At 37.2% G+C, this 15,226-nt stretch overlaps 1 protein-coding gene across 1 annotated transcript; it reads left to right on the plus strand.

Annotated features, from left to right (window-relative positions):
- The first annotated feature begins 4,731 nt into the window (after positions 1-4,731).
- On the plus strand, positions 4,732-8,050 carry LOC140135408 (cytochrome P450 2U1-like). Its single transcript, XM_072156899.1, has 2 exons — positions 4,732-5,121; positions 6,393-8,050. The coding sequence occupies exons 1-2, from the start codon at positions 4,767-4,769 to the stop codon at positions 7,529-7,531; spliced, it is 1,494 nt and encodes a 497-aa protein (XP_072013000.1). The 5' UTR covers positions 4,732-4,766; the 3' UTR covers positions 7,532-8,050.
- The last annotated feature ends 7,176 nt before the right edge of the window (positions 8,051-15,226 follow it).

The raw sequence follows: 15,226 nt of genomic DNA on the forward strand, positions 1-15,226 counted from the left end.
ACGTTTACTTCATATGCATATCTTACGGTTCATGATTTACGGCAGAGAGTAGATATTCTTGAGAGGGCACTCTATCATAGATGAACTCCTGGATGGGGCAGCTTTAATTAGCATGAGGCCGCATTGATATGTAAATAGCGTATTGTTATTTAAATTTGTGCCCAGACGTATTGAGGGCGACAGTCATGTTATCCAGACGGAGAATGGCTGCATATGCCGGGCATGTCAAATTGCTGAGTGAAGGCTGATATTCACCTATCTGTATAGGTAATAAGCTAGTATATATCGTGTACCAGTTGGTTATAACAAAAAATTAGTATCATATTAAATATATTAAGTGTATAAACTTTGAAATTTACATGAATTTGAAGAGCAGAGCTTCGAAATCTAGCTAAGTCAGGTGATGTGAAATTCTTCTGCGTGACCCCCTCTGCGTGGTAGAATTATATTCATAAAACATTGAATTTAACAGATATCGTGGGCAGCCAACCACGATTTATCAGCATTTAAAATATATGTTAATTAACAAAGATAAATAATAAAGAGTACAAATGGCAATTAACTAGTAAACAAGCCTGAAATCTTAAAATGTTGCCACGTGATTTCCCGAACACATGATATGTCAACATGTGACCACTATTCAGATTTACCGTAAATATTTGGAGTATTGTTCCACGGCTTGCACATACACTGACTACACCACATTTCGCCATAATACATTCTAGAAACGCTTGCTGTTAGAATAAGAAAAATTTTAATGCTAATTTATTGCACATTCTAGGGAAGCGTGGTTACCTTTTTAAAATAACCGAGTGAGAGGGTTTTCAAGAAAATATTTTTCCTGTCAAAACTGAAGCATCCTCTGTATAAAAGAAAATATGAATATTAACTGCACATCATATATAACGATTCGTGATACCCAATTGTGGCACATTTGATGTCGTTTAAAAAGCAGAGAATTTTATTTCAATTTTATATACGCCAAAATATTTTTTTAATTGAGCAAGAATAAGGATAGAAAAAACGTTGAAAATCCTATGTGAATATTACATTAGACCCAACCAAAGATTACTGTTTCGTTTTTATGGTAATCTAATCTTTTATTTCCTGAAAAAACATTTTGGGTCTAATGTCGAATATTCACATACTTGATCAAAACATCGAACGTGTATACAAGAAAATGGTAGGTTTTCCTCTCTGGTTTTCCTCTATAGTATTTTACTGACCATGGAAATGTACTGAGACACAAGCACGTGTCAAAATCGATATAATGCATTGTCCATATAGACGCCCAGTTATCATGTTTATTGTTGGGATTTGTTTGTATAAAACACGCAGTTAACAATAATTGAGCGCTAATAATACACATAAATGTTTTTAGGCAAATAAAATTCCAAACTATGGTACGTTTTCTGCCTTTGCTTGTCACGTGGTAGGCCTATGTTGAAGTTGCGATTATATCTTCAAATAAGTTTCCAATGAATTCCAACAAGACAAATGGCCGAGTGGTCTAAGGCGCTGGGTTCATAGTACGTGTCCAAAGCAGTCCGTGTCCAAAGCGGTGAGTTCGAACCCCGCCTCCGTCAAACTTTAATGAAGTAAAATTAAAATTAAAATTTTACTTTAAAAAAATTTCATATTGGGGAAATGTGACTGGCAGAATTTATGTATGGCGTGGAGTGGTGTGTACACTGACCTACACTGTGCATTTCTTTACCTCCGTATAAAATCAATAATTCATGCTGGGAGCAAAGTAACATTCTGTTTGCCTAGTGCAGATTGGTATTTTATTTTACTTGAGAGCATAATACATAAGACGAATAAGGCGCCATGATGGAAAGTCAGGTCGGGTATCAAAGGTTATTATAACTTCAAATACTACTTGTATTTCACACCTTGCCTCTGTCACATATTTCCTTCATATTATTGACAGCAAGTCCTAATTTTGACTTTGCTATTGCAAAATGTCATTTCATAGTAGACTTTCTTTGAAAAAACATATCACTGGCCATTTCATTAAACTGGATCGTTTTCGCCTGGTTTGTGCCCAGATGTATTGGGGCGCGCTATACTCTCATTGAACAAGCCATACTGCAGTTACTGTCCGTTTTCCTATACACAATACACAGTGCTCTGTCCCATTGACGCGTGACCTCTACAAATAGCCCTACGTTAAAAGTATGGGGATATGACTAGTTAACGTCACTGTGTGAAAAATAACCGGCCAATATTAAAAGTACTCTTCTAAAGTTCTAGAAAATATAGTTTTTAACATGTCCTAAATTTTTAGCTAATTTAGATGTTTGGAAATATTCGTACTTTGGTGTTTTAGTTAATGTTATAGGTAATAGTACATTGCCTAGTTAACGTCGCTGTGTGAAAAATAACCGGCCAATATTAAAAGTACTCTTCTAAAATTCTAGACAATATAGTTTTGTAACATGTCCTAAATTTTTAGCTAATTTAGGTGTTTGGAGAGGGTCGCACTTTTGTGTTTTAGGAAGGATATGTAAACGACAGATAACACCAAAAATATGAAGAAATTATTTCCAAACCGTGTTAAGTCAACAATCATTATGTTGCTCATTTTCAAGAATGCTGGTTTACAAAAGCACGCCATTGTCTCATTTCGTGAACAAAGGTACACATACCATTGTTTCCTTTCGTTTCCTTTATAATCGGTTACCCAACTGAAGCTATAATACCAGCTTTATTGCGATATCGGACATGAAAACAGACACATGTGCACAACCAGAGAAGATCCGATTTAATCAGTTGAGCTGTTTCAATGAGTGTTATCTTGGTTTAAGGGTAGACGAGGTATTGTTGGTCGAAGCAACCTTAAAATCGATTTTCATTATCTAGATCAATATATTATTGAAAAATAACACCTTGATGTTGTGCAAAAGTTCATCCTACAAATCGCATACTTTGCAAACTTGCTTAATTTATTGTTGTTAATGAGTTATGTACGTTTTACAAAAGTGTTGTGGTTTCAGCCCTCTTTACAACGTAACTCGAGAACCGCAGCACCTATAAAAGTATATCTGTGATATTTTAATTCTTCTACACGCTCGCTATGAATTGAGCAATGCAGTTTTTGCCAAAGCTCACTACCATTCGTAAGATGCCGTGAACTACCAAATCACAACAGTTTAAAATAATTAATAACCTTAATAGCTTTTAATGGGGTTAAGTCCTGCAAAGGTCGAGATGAATTCTACTGTAGACATGACTGCATCATGCAAAGTTCGCAAAAGTAACAACGTTGTTATTTGCCAATATCAATTAACATGATCCAAGGGGTCGAACATGAATTATTCATAACGGATCGATAACTGGCCTCACTTTCTAGCTAGTAAACCAGCTGAATTTTTCATAGGTTTTGCGTTGCTAATAGAATAACCGTGAATTTAGTGTCACCCGGCCCCTTGGTAGTCTCCTCCGTGACCATATCCCTGGGTGACCAGCTTGATTTCGATGGAGCGGTACCAAATTGGCTGCGGTCGATGTGATGGGTCATTTTGCTATGCAAATGCGGTATAGTGTCGGTGCCCTGATTTACGGTGAAATGGTAGTATCCATTCAAGCGAATAATTCCAGTCTATAGATCTCAATTATGATGTATTGTACTACAGTTTTTTAGTTTTCAATGCTGCAAGGCCACGGTAACTTTAGTGATTCATTGAACCATTTATTTCATTTTTACACGTTGACAGAACACACATCAGGGGGATGACACTCACCTCATTTGCATGGCAAAATTACCCGTCTCCTCTGCAGCCAATTTGTTTTCGCTCCATCGAAATCAAGCTGGTCACGGAGGAGACTACCTTCCTTTGTGTTTGTTCATTTGTGTATGGAGAGCCTTTCTTGGAGTCCATGACTTAGGCTACTACGCTCTCAGCTAGAGTCCGACGCTGCATTGTACTAGAAATACCTTTTCTGTGAAATCGCTATAGAGCAAATCGAAAAAAAGTATTCAATTTATAAATATAGCATTAAATCAGTATCACATAGTGGCCTCCGTGCAGTGGAAAACCTTAATTCTTTCATCAAAAAGAAATGAAAATGACCAAAAAACCGGATCCACCTGTACGCCTATAAAATGGGCACAGAAATTTGTCTCAAATATGAATGAATTTTAAGAAACATACGGGATATGATGAACCAATGACCTGACGCCATGATAGCAGGATCTATTAGTTGTTTTATATACAATGCATATACCGTGTTGTCATAATACCAATATTTGGCATAATATAACGACTAATATTTAGTATTGTAAATATGCAGTTCATATGCACAAACGAACACTGATCTTTATGATATTCAGGTTGTTGTACATCTCATATAACATGTCATATAGGAGGTCATATGTGTTGACCTTCTCCTATTGTATTTGTTCATCTGTGTATGGAGAGGATTAACGCCATTAAAACTCCATCAGTATTAGGGCGTAGTTCAGTGAACTCACCAGATTGCTATTCCAAGTACTTTGATAAATACAGATAATATGTATTGATGGGTCGAGGCGATTGCATTGAAAACCTAATACATTATTCATAACAGTTACGTAATCAATCGATAGTGCGGACACTTTTCATTTGCAAACCACCAAAATTCGTGATCTTTTAGCGTTGGAAAAGAAACCACGTGAATAGAGTGCCCTCTCAAGAATATCAACTCTCTGCACACATGTTTGCAGTATTAACGTGTACAGAGACAGAGCGAGCAGAATTAAATTATCTCTGAAAAGACAAAAAATGGCCGTATCACTTGTGTTACAAGCATTGCAATTCGATCAACTAGCGATTCTTTTACTATTCATATCCTCTGTCGCTGGTTTTATTCTTTGGTATAAACGAGGTGAATCACAGCTAAATAGGCCTGTACCTCCTGGGCCAAGAGGTTTGGAATTAGTGAGAATTCTACCAGATCTACTGGATCCATTTAAGCTTACCAAGTATCTCGCACATAAGTATGGCAAAATTGTAAGCTTCCGATTTGGTGGTCAAGATGTTGTTTTTCTCAACGATATTGATACCATACGAGACGCGTTTATAAGTCCAGATATAGCAGACAGGCCTACTCTGTTTGACGATGAGTTTCCTGGACAAGGTATGTATTGTTATTAAGTTGCGTAAGACTGTGGGTATTTATCCATTTTCAGTTTATTGCTTTCTACAGGCTTTGAGTAGTTCCATGCTGTCACTCTTCATTTATCATTTGGACGTTTAGGCCAATCAAATTAAAAAATCAATCACCACTAAGGGGCTGTGCAAGAATTATGAGCCCTGGGGAAGGGTAAAATGGGGGGGGGGGAACTTTTTGGCGAGCCGAAAGGGGGGGGGGCAAGCAATTTTTGCAAGCCGGGGGGCAAGTGATTTTGGCACACATAGTGGAACAGTGCCTTATTTGCATAAATCCAAAATAGTCGCTTATGCAGGGGTAAAATTTATTTATTTATTTATTTAAAAGTTTCCGCGTTATTTTGTGGTATTTTGATAACACATTTTTAGAAAAAAGGGAGGTCATTGGGTAGCCGCCACTCAAAATGGGGGGGGGGGGGTCGTTGGGTAGCCACACCTAAAAAAAAGGATGGTGTCATCGGGTATGAGTTTTTAAAAATGGGGGTCATCGGTATATGCGACTTCAAAAAAGGGGCCTATTGACAGGCACTGATACCGTCACTTCAAAAGTTGAGTGCCCCCGGGGGTCAAGTTATACGGTCTGATGCACAGTACACAGTGTCAACACCCTGTATTATAAATATTTTTTCCATACAGCTCAATACTCCGTTGAAATCAATATTCTATTATTGACACAGATAAAGAAAGTTTACATATGCATTGTGTTATAGGGCTTGCACCTGGAACTTAACTGAATGGGCTAAACGTGTTCCTTTATACCTATAAAGTAGAATTGTAATTCTCAAAATTAAATATATCACAATTTTTACATTGGATTTCAAAATCTTTACATAAAAAATGCAGTATAAGATATCCACAGCAAGCTGCAAGGCCCCGCTAATTAGTTTTTTCCAAAATACCAAAAAAATTAGGTCTTTTGGGGAAAAAATCCATATCTTCAATATGAAAGGTCAAAATTTTCAATTGATCGTCGGGTTTTCCTTCCAGCTACATACACTTTAAGAATATATCATTAGAAAAATATCAAATTTTAACAATTTGTCATAAAATTTGTATTATATCGTGAATTTCAAAAAATGAAAATTATTTGATATCAGAAAGACATTCTTCGTATTCAGAATTCAATTCGATATGTCTGATGTGCTCTCATGTCCCACAAAAAATACTGTCGAAACGTTCAAAACGCTCATTCCAGATCCCTTAATTTGCTCAGTAATTTCCTTTTCTTTTTAATTTCAGGAATAGTTGGTGCTTCTGGAGAAGAATGGAGAGAAAGAAGAAAATTTATCTTGACTCAGCTGCGTAAGTTCGACCTGGGTAAGGATGGATCGGAAAATCGAGTCCGAGAAGAAGCAGTTTACCTTATTGATGCTATCAAAGGAACCCAGCAAGCTTTCAATCCTTATCCAATCGTCTCAAACGCTGTCATGAATGTCGTATCCGTGGTTATCATCGGCAAAAGATTTGACTATGATGACCTTGAATTTCGTAACATGCATAAAGACATGGACGATTTCTTACACCTCAACGACAGCTTCTTACGTATATTGCCTAAATTTGTGATAAAGAACGTCATGCGCGGTCGTTGGAACAAAATGGTCGGAATTTTAGCGCGCTTACAAGATCGCTTTGAATCGACGATCAATGAGCATGACAAAGACAGAGATTGTGATCACGTCAAAGATATGATAGATTCGTATTTGAAACAGATGTCAACTGGTGACAAAGCCTTCTTGAAAACAGCTCGAATTGATATCGAAACATTAAAAGCTGATATAGCTGATTTACTTATGGCAGGAAGTGAGACCTCGTCTGTCTCACTAGCTTGGGTTCTTCTCTATATGGCAACTTATCCTGACGTACAACATAAAGCTCAATGTGATATAGACAAGGGGATAGGAAAAGATGTGATTCCAAGTGATTCGGATAGATTCAAATTGCCATTCATTGAAGCCATATTATGGGAGACAGCACGTATCCAAACCATTGTACCATTTGTGCCTCACACTGCATCCCGCGACTCTACGATTCAAGGGTATCACATAGCAAAGGGATCTATGGTAACGTCTAATGTATGGGGTGTTCACACGGATCCACACCTCTGGGAAGAACCAGATCAATTCAAACCACAACGTTTTCTGGATTCAGCTGGAAATTTGGTTGTACCGAAACATTTGATTCCTTTCTCCGTGGGACGTCGATCATGTATTGGGGAAAAGATTGCTAAACTAGAACTGTTCATCTTCTTTACACACATGCTGCAGAAGTTCACATTTACCTTACCTGATGAAGGAAGTCCACCACCATCCTTCAAAGGAATTCTGGGATTGACTTACGCACCGGAACCATTTAAATTATGCGCTCAGGCACGAAACTAAGCCCAAGATGTACATAGATGGCTATAAGTTATTGGTATGTTTTCGGATACCATTGCTAGATCCAAGTCCGGGGTTGCACTCATGCATAAAAGTTGAATAGCATGCGTGTGAAAGAAAACGCGGATTATCCATTGTTATATTGAACTCTTGTTGTTTCTTTTTTCAGAGAGACAATCCGTTGTTTGAACAATTAATGACATCCGCCATGAATTAGACGCATGAGAAGCATTAAAATGATCCTCGATTATACATACCCTATATGTGACCATCCACCACAACTGAGCCCGGATGTCTCCAGTGCCACTATTGAGATATGCTCCATTGAACTTAACAATAAACAATAGGAAACAAAGGATTTATTGACTGTTTTATTGATTTTTCACTACTTAAATGTCAAGTACTATAGACATGATATACATCATTTTAAAGCTAATTTCAAGCAGAATATTTTGGTTGAATATCTCAAAAATGATGATTGGCGACTTCAGGGCTCAATTGTGATGGATGGTCACATATTTAAATCCTTCACTAAACTTTTAAAATATGCACCACGCCACAAATTCATTTTAAAGGAACGTACATTATGGTTTAATCATTTCAATTTGTACGCATAGTGTGTACTCATATTCACTAGGTCGTAATCAGTGTCGTAGGATCATAGAGGCACGGAGTGAAATTTTGAAAAATACCATTGAAAATGGCTGAAAACGGCCGGTGCACATAAGGCTCAGTGCCCATAACCCCCTCCCCCATCTGACGACTCACGCTACGCTTCTGGGTCGTTTATAAGTTTTCAGTCAAGGGCACTACACTTCCAGCATTAAATTAGGCAGTCTTGGGAATTTGTATCTTATGCTAACATTTTCTACGGTCTATATTATTTCGGGAAAAGGTTTGTTGCGGTGCAAAGAATAGGGTCGTCCGCATCCCAATGAATTGTCGAATTTTGCTCTTGTTTACGTTAAGGGGGTCAAATTAAGTTAATTAGTTTCAAAAACACTGAAAGGACCCTGCGGCTTAATTCACCTCCAATAAGGTTGCCATGTTTTTCACTCGCAGGTCATTTTTTGTCTGATATCCGGTCACTCATATCATTACACAGAAATATCTCACCGGTAATGAATATAGGCCTATTGTTTATTCAATTTTATGGTGATTGTTGGACACACATCTTGAAACTGTTATAGTAGCCATTATCTTAGTTACATAATGATGACTTAGATATGACCTCTATTCATGAGTGGTGAGGCAATGTTTATTCATGGACCCTACACGTGGATTCTTTGTTCTTGTTGTGTAGTCCTACAAGGGGAGATGTTATTTAACGGGGAGGGGGTTTCCTCCTCTCATGCCTTCAGCAATTTCATCTTCCAATGACCACATCGTGCAAAGATTTCAAAATTACTAACAACTTCATGGGGCACGGTGGCGCAACGGTACGGGCTTGGTGCCATCTCTTGGGCAAGGCATTTTACCTTAAGCGCTTTGGTACATGTGCACATGTGAAAGGCGCTGTATAAATACCAACATTTATTTTATTTTTAACATTTAACAAATAACAACTTACTAACAACTTTTATTTAGCTTAATACTAATTGAGTATCCCTATTGTAAAGGGTTTGCATAAAACACATATTGCAGCTGGGGCGCGCGTATCCATCTTTCTTGGTATAGCGGGATTAAACAAATCGGGGGAAAAGATGGGTATTATACATATACCGGTCTTTTTTAGAGAAAATGTACACATAAAGTCTAAGCTTTCAAAAAAGGCTCTATTTGAACAATGTGCAAACATTTTGTATTTACATTATTTTGGCCTGTGATCTGGGTGAAAATAAAGTGCTTGATTTGGACAATGTGCGCGCGTAGTATTTTAAACTATTTTGGCCCATATGATCGAGATGAATTTTGGTGGAAACGGGCTCATTGTCCCTTTTCTTTTACTTTGCCTTCCCGATTTTCTCTTTCATTTTTTCTTGGAGTAGCATTTTTCTCTTTCATTTTTTGTCAGGAGCACTCCCCCCCCCACCCACGCTGATGTACTGTAGATCTATAATACCTGTAATTGGCTCTATGTAAATAATACATAATACTATTCGAGTTGTCCAGTATACAATATTCATATTTTGTTTAAATGAAAATTAAGTTGAAACATAGGACTTCAGCCCGTGCATTTTACCGTGCCTTGGAAATTTGAGGTCAAAGTTTCGGGCAAAAATTATGGCATTTTTAACGACATACATTTTCGTTGATATTTATGAGATAATAATCATTTGTGGTATTTATTTTGACAGTGCAATTCACAAATATTGTTATTTATAACTTCTACTACTTTTATCTAATCTTGCTTTATGAATTAATAAAGAATAAAAATCTCCGACAAGTCAATTTTGCTTATCGCCATGTTTACGTGTTAAATTCGTCGCTTTGCAGTTTAAATTTCCCACATCTTACGTGTGTGCAGAACGTTTGCAGAAGGGCCAGTTTGGCACTTAAAGTAGTGCCAATGTGCCGAGCTCGATGCAAAGAGAAACAAATATAAACCTTTGTAAAGCCTTAATCATATTTATTTCACAAATTTGCATATTTTATTGCTCAAATACCTTGCATATAATACGATTATTATATCTTTTTGAGATTCCACAATTCTCTGACACTTTGTAAACTAAAACCAGTATGTAAATTGGAACATTATAGACGTTACATGGTCCAGAGATGTATCGTTCGAGTCCGGACTCGGACTCGAGTCCGGACTCGAGTCCACTTTTTGTTGGACTCGGACTTGGCTCGGACTCGAACACGAAAAGACTCGGCTCGGCTCGGACTCGGACACAAAAGACTCGGACTCGAAGCCGAGTCCGGTCCGAGTCCAGTCCAATTAAATCCATGTAAAATGTGAAATGATAAATCTAAAAATGTCAAAATAGATCTCAAATTTGTTGACTTTACTTATTTGAACATTTTCCAAATTAATTGGGGGCTGTCAAATCTGTGATCTGTCATATATCCTACATATCCAGCAAATTATTTAGATTTATCTGTCACTTGGCAGAATCATAATTATTATTGTTATCATTAATTTAGTAATGAAATAATTGATAATTAATTAAATGCATAATTTGAATATTTGGACTATAAAAAGAGTTTTTTCATGGAACTTTCCAATCCATTAAAATTTAAGAGAGAAACATGCACATGCACTGGACCCTACATCTCAGCTCCCACTCAGTAAATTGGTAGGTCCATGACAGGGCTACGGTGTCTGTAGTTTGTGTGTGCTCACTACTCCCAGCACATTTGTGTGGGACAATTTTGAAAAGATGTTTAGAATTAAAGGTGAATTTCTGTTAGTATGATTATTATTATGATAAAGATGATGACGATGATGATGCAGAGCTAGAGATGCCAACATTAACATCCAGAAAATAGAGAGGATTCAAACAAAAAATAGGGAGACTTTCAAAATTACATGCAACTTCAAGGGCACAAAATTTGCCAGAAATAGGGAGATTGCCAAATTTGGGTGTCAAAATGGATAAAAATGTTTACAATAATAGCTAGGGAGCCTCCCTCTAAAATGTATTTGAATACATCGCAATTCATTTACACATCTTTATGCTTCACACAGCCTAGTGACATTTCTCTAGTCCTGAGTTTACATGTAGTGTGCCACACATGTATACACACAAATACCCCCACATGACTGCTGTCTGATACAGGTGGTCTAATACATGTAGTTTTTACCTTCAGGAGTTACATGTAGCTGCTCATGGGTATGGGTCTTTGAAGTATTGTGTGTACCATGTGTAGCGGTTGGTTGGTTGGTTGACCTGGGTTGAGTCTTTGAAATGTCAACTGTGTGGGGTGGGTGGGGGTGGGGTTTGGTAGGGTGGGTGTGTATAGGGAGAGCGGTGTGTGGTGTGGTGTAGTGAGTGACCTTTGACCAATGACCTTCTCTTTCTGCAATTTTATCATCAAAATGCCTTAAAATTATGCGGAAACTTTGAAATTGTCTTTTTTTCAGCAAATTTGTATTGTTAATTTTCAAATTAGAAACAAAATATAAAATTTTGCTCCAATATTTGGAAAAAAAGACCCATTTTTTCAAAATTTTATACAAAATGACCCCCTTCTTTCAAAATTTTATACCCAATTACCCTAGCTTTTTCATTTTGTTATACCCAATGACCCATTTTTATACAAATTCCTCCTAAGCAATGCCAGTAGGCAGATACATGTCACATTCAAGTTGAATGACCCCTCCCCCGCCCCCACCTCCGGTCATGGACTCTGACCGAGTCCGGACTCGAGCCGGACTCGAGTCCGGACTCGGGTCTTATTTTTGTTGGACTCGGACTTGGCTCGGACTCGGCACCCCCGGACTTGGACTCGAGTCCGGACTCGGACACAAAAGGACTCGGCTCGGCTCGGACTCGGACAAGCTGGACTCGGGTACAAGTCTGACATGGTCATGGTTTCACCCCATTCCATAGTTTCACTTTGTTTAGCAATAAATATATCTGGTAAATATGAAGTTAATATTTTCTGCTAAACAGTATTCATGTTTTGCTAAATGCGGAGTGATGCTGATAAAACCGGAAAGTATTTTGGCATCATGGTTTTTGCTATCTTCTGAAGATAGCATTGTTAGGAAAATATATTTGACTAGATTTCACGGTTTTCGGGTTGGGCAGTTCTCGTGATAGGCCTATCTCTAACTACCCAACACCCGTGACCCATAATACTTGTCCTGACCTTTCAAGCTACTACGATATACGTCTCTCAATGATTAAGACACAACTTAATCAACTGTTTTGTAGCTGTGACGCTTACTTCGGTACCCATAATCTGAAAACCCATCGTTCGCCTCTTCCAAGCCCTGTCCTGCTACCACATTGGAGGACCCAAAAATACCCCGAAATTCTAGTAGTGTCTGGATTTTTTTTTTCGCTATCTACTCAAGATAGTATTTATTTATAAAATACAAATAAATTGAAAGCGGTTAAAATATTTCGTGACCTACTGATTTGGAACCTAATAAAATAATACAAAAATCATATTATACGCGTATTCGGAAAGTACTTTGGCATCTAGTAGAGAGGCCACTTTGAGGCTACATAGGGTCCCGTGCAACATTTTTCGACAAAGGTGTCAATTCTGAGAAGTGACGTGGACTGAGATATTTTGGTTAAAAATGTGTTTTTGGACTTTTAATTTTTAATTTTACCCAAATCTAAAAGTATAGCCATAACTTCAAAAGAAAATTTGAATGTAACCTTAATCAGGAAGTTGTCATGATTGACTTTTTGATATGCACATTCATATCAATGCATTAGTATACTTTTAAAAATTAAATTTTTTTGGTCAAAATTGAACAAAATCATCAAAATATTGCATTTTTGCAGCTGCAGTTCGCCCAAAATATTGCATCAAGATATACAGATGAAATTTGTTTGTTAACAAATATTGAATACACATTTAACATACTATATTTGCTTTCAATAATTGGTATTTTTGGAAAAATGGAAAAAAAAACCAAAACTGCATTTTCAACCCACATATATCAGCTCACGTCACTTTTCAGAAATGCCAGCCGGGTAAATCACCTTTGTCTAAAAAAATGCACAAAAACCTAACTAGAGCAGATAGAGCGATTTGGCCTCGCTACTAATCATAGTTTTACGCTATTGTGGGTCTAATAAAACAATACAGAAAATATTTCACACATTTAGGACAACGCGTGTTAGGAAAGTATATTTTGATGTTGTTTTTTCCACTATCTACTCAAGATAGTATTTACTTATAAAATAAAAGAAATGGGAAAAGGTTGAAAATATTTTGTTATCTACTGATGATAGCATTTGGAACCTAATAAAATGATAAAGGTCATTTGGTATCTTTTTAATATTTCATGTTTGTTTGTTATCTACTCAAGATAGCATTTACGGCGCGAGTGTCCAATCATTAGTGGTCTTCTCACTCGCTTCTCACCACTGTGGCCCGGGTTCAATTCCCCGCGGCGCCACATGTGAGTTTGGTTGCCGATCCATGCTCGTCCTCGCAGGTTTTTCTCCGGGTGCTCCGGTTTTCCTCCTGCATCTAAAATCGGACCTCTTCCCATATCCCTGTCCCGTCATATCCGGATGGCGTCCCTTAAATTTAGTAGCCTCTGAGCACTATTGGGATTAGCCTGGCTTCGGCCGAATGTTATAAATAAATATAAAAAAATAAAAAAATTATAAGCCCGATGAGACATGCATCATCTTCTGTAATCGTTTTCTCGGAACGCGCAAACAGCGATACGCTGTTGGAAAGTGTTTTGGCATAATGGTTTTTTTTCGCTCTCTTCTGAAGATGGCATTGCGGGCCTAAAATACAATACAGAAAATATTTAAAACATTTAAAAGAACGCGTAATAGGAAAGTTTATTTTGATGTTTGATTTTTTTCTCGCTATCTACTCAAAGTGGTAGTAGGGCCTATATATTAATGTAATTGTTAATAATGATAACATTTCGCAAAAAAATAAGAAAAAAAGTCTAGGGTCGGGCCTATTTTTAGGGTCGGTCTGGTTACGCCAATCAAACAATTTTTTACGCCGTATAAAACGCTTTGGTTTTAACTGCAGAACATTATATTTTTCTGAAATTCGTATACACAATTGCCCATCATTGCAAGGATTTTTATCAACAAAGAAAGTACTATAAATGGGGGGGGGGGGGGTAGAGATTATGGTATGGAGGAAATCTGCAGCACTATTTCAATCGATGTAATTTAATAGTTCAGAGACAATAGTGTTTTCTGGTTTTAATTTATTTTGTATAAACTATAAACCACACTGTGTATATAAACCAATATTCAAAATAGTATAAGGAACTGTTCAATATTTATGTCCGATGGTGGGAATGTGAGAAATGAAAAAAACAAACAAATTGAATCCCGACCCGACCCACCCCTTGCGTCCATTAAAAAAATGATTTCCCCTTGTTTACCCGATATTCTCCATTAAAAATTAAGATTTCCCCTCAAACCCCACAAAATTGTCAGAATCTCTTAAAGGAGGATTTCGTGATCCTAGCATCCTCTTCTTAAGACATTTTTCCACGAAAAAAGCTTTTTTCCAAAAACGAAATTAAAATTTGACGATATTTTGGTTAAACGAATTATTCTGCAAGAATTTTTTGGTTATACATAAACATTATGTAGCCATGCAGAGGTTTCCAGAGGTATAAAAATCTCAACTTTTTTGTTGAAAAAAGTGGGGGGATGAGGCTGTGGATCACGAAATGCCCTTTTAAAATCTCACATTCTTCCCCTGGCATAAATATTGATCGATGTCTAAACCAATTGTTCACAGTAGCATAATTAAAATCACAACCCTATAGAGCTATGTAAATTGAAATAGAATTGTAAAAAAAAGCCATCCATAGCAGCTGAAGGGAGTGTCCCATCATGCATTGCACTCTATCTGCTTGCTCCATAGCAAATACATACAAAACATAAGAGCGGCTTAAATATTGAGAGCTATGGATAGTTTCACAATACTTTAGAGATCATTTTTTTTCAAACAAAAGTCTTAACTCCCCCCTGATATAAGCGAGTAACTGAAAGTTGAAGTGAGGGATTTTATATACACTTACTATGGCATGTGCAGTTCTACTATGGTACCGCAGAGCATGATGGGATACACGTATCA

Source organism: Amphiura filiformis, chromosome 16 (assembly GCF_039555335.1).
Source record: "Amphiura filiformis chromosome 16, Afil_fr2py, whole genome shotgun sequence".
Taxonomy (NCBI): Eukaryota; Metazoa; Echinodermata; class Ophiuroidea; order Amphilepidida; family Amphiuridae; genus Amphiura; species Amphiura filiformis.

Excerpts from the sequence above, each read along its gene's own strand:
- LOC140135408 (XM_072156899.1), top strand. The coding sequence starts at position 4,767 with ATGGCCGTATCACTTGTGTTACAAGCATTGCAATTCGATCAACTAGCG. Across the intron at positions 5,122-6,392 it reads CGATGAGTTTCCTGGACAAG|GAATAGTTGGTGCTTCTGGA; the intron begins GTATGTATTGTT and ends TTTTAATTTCAG.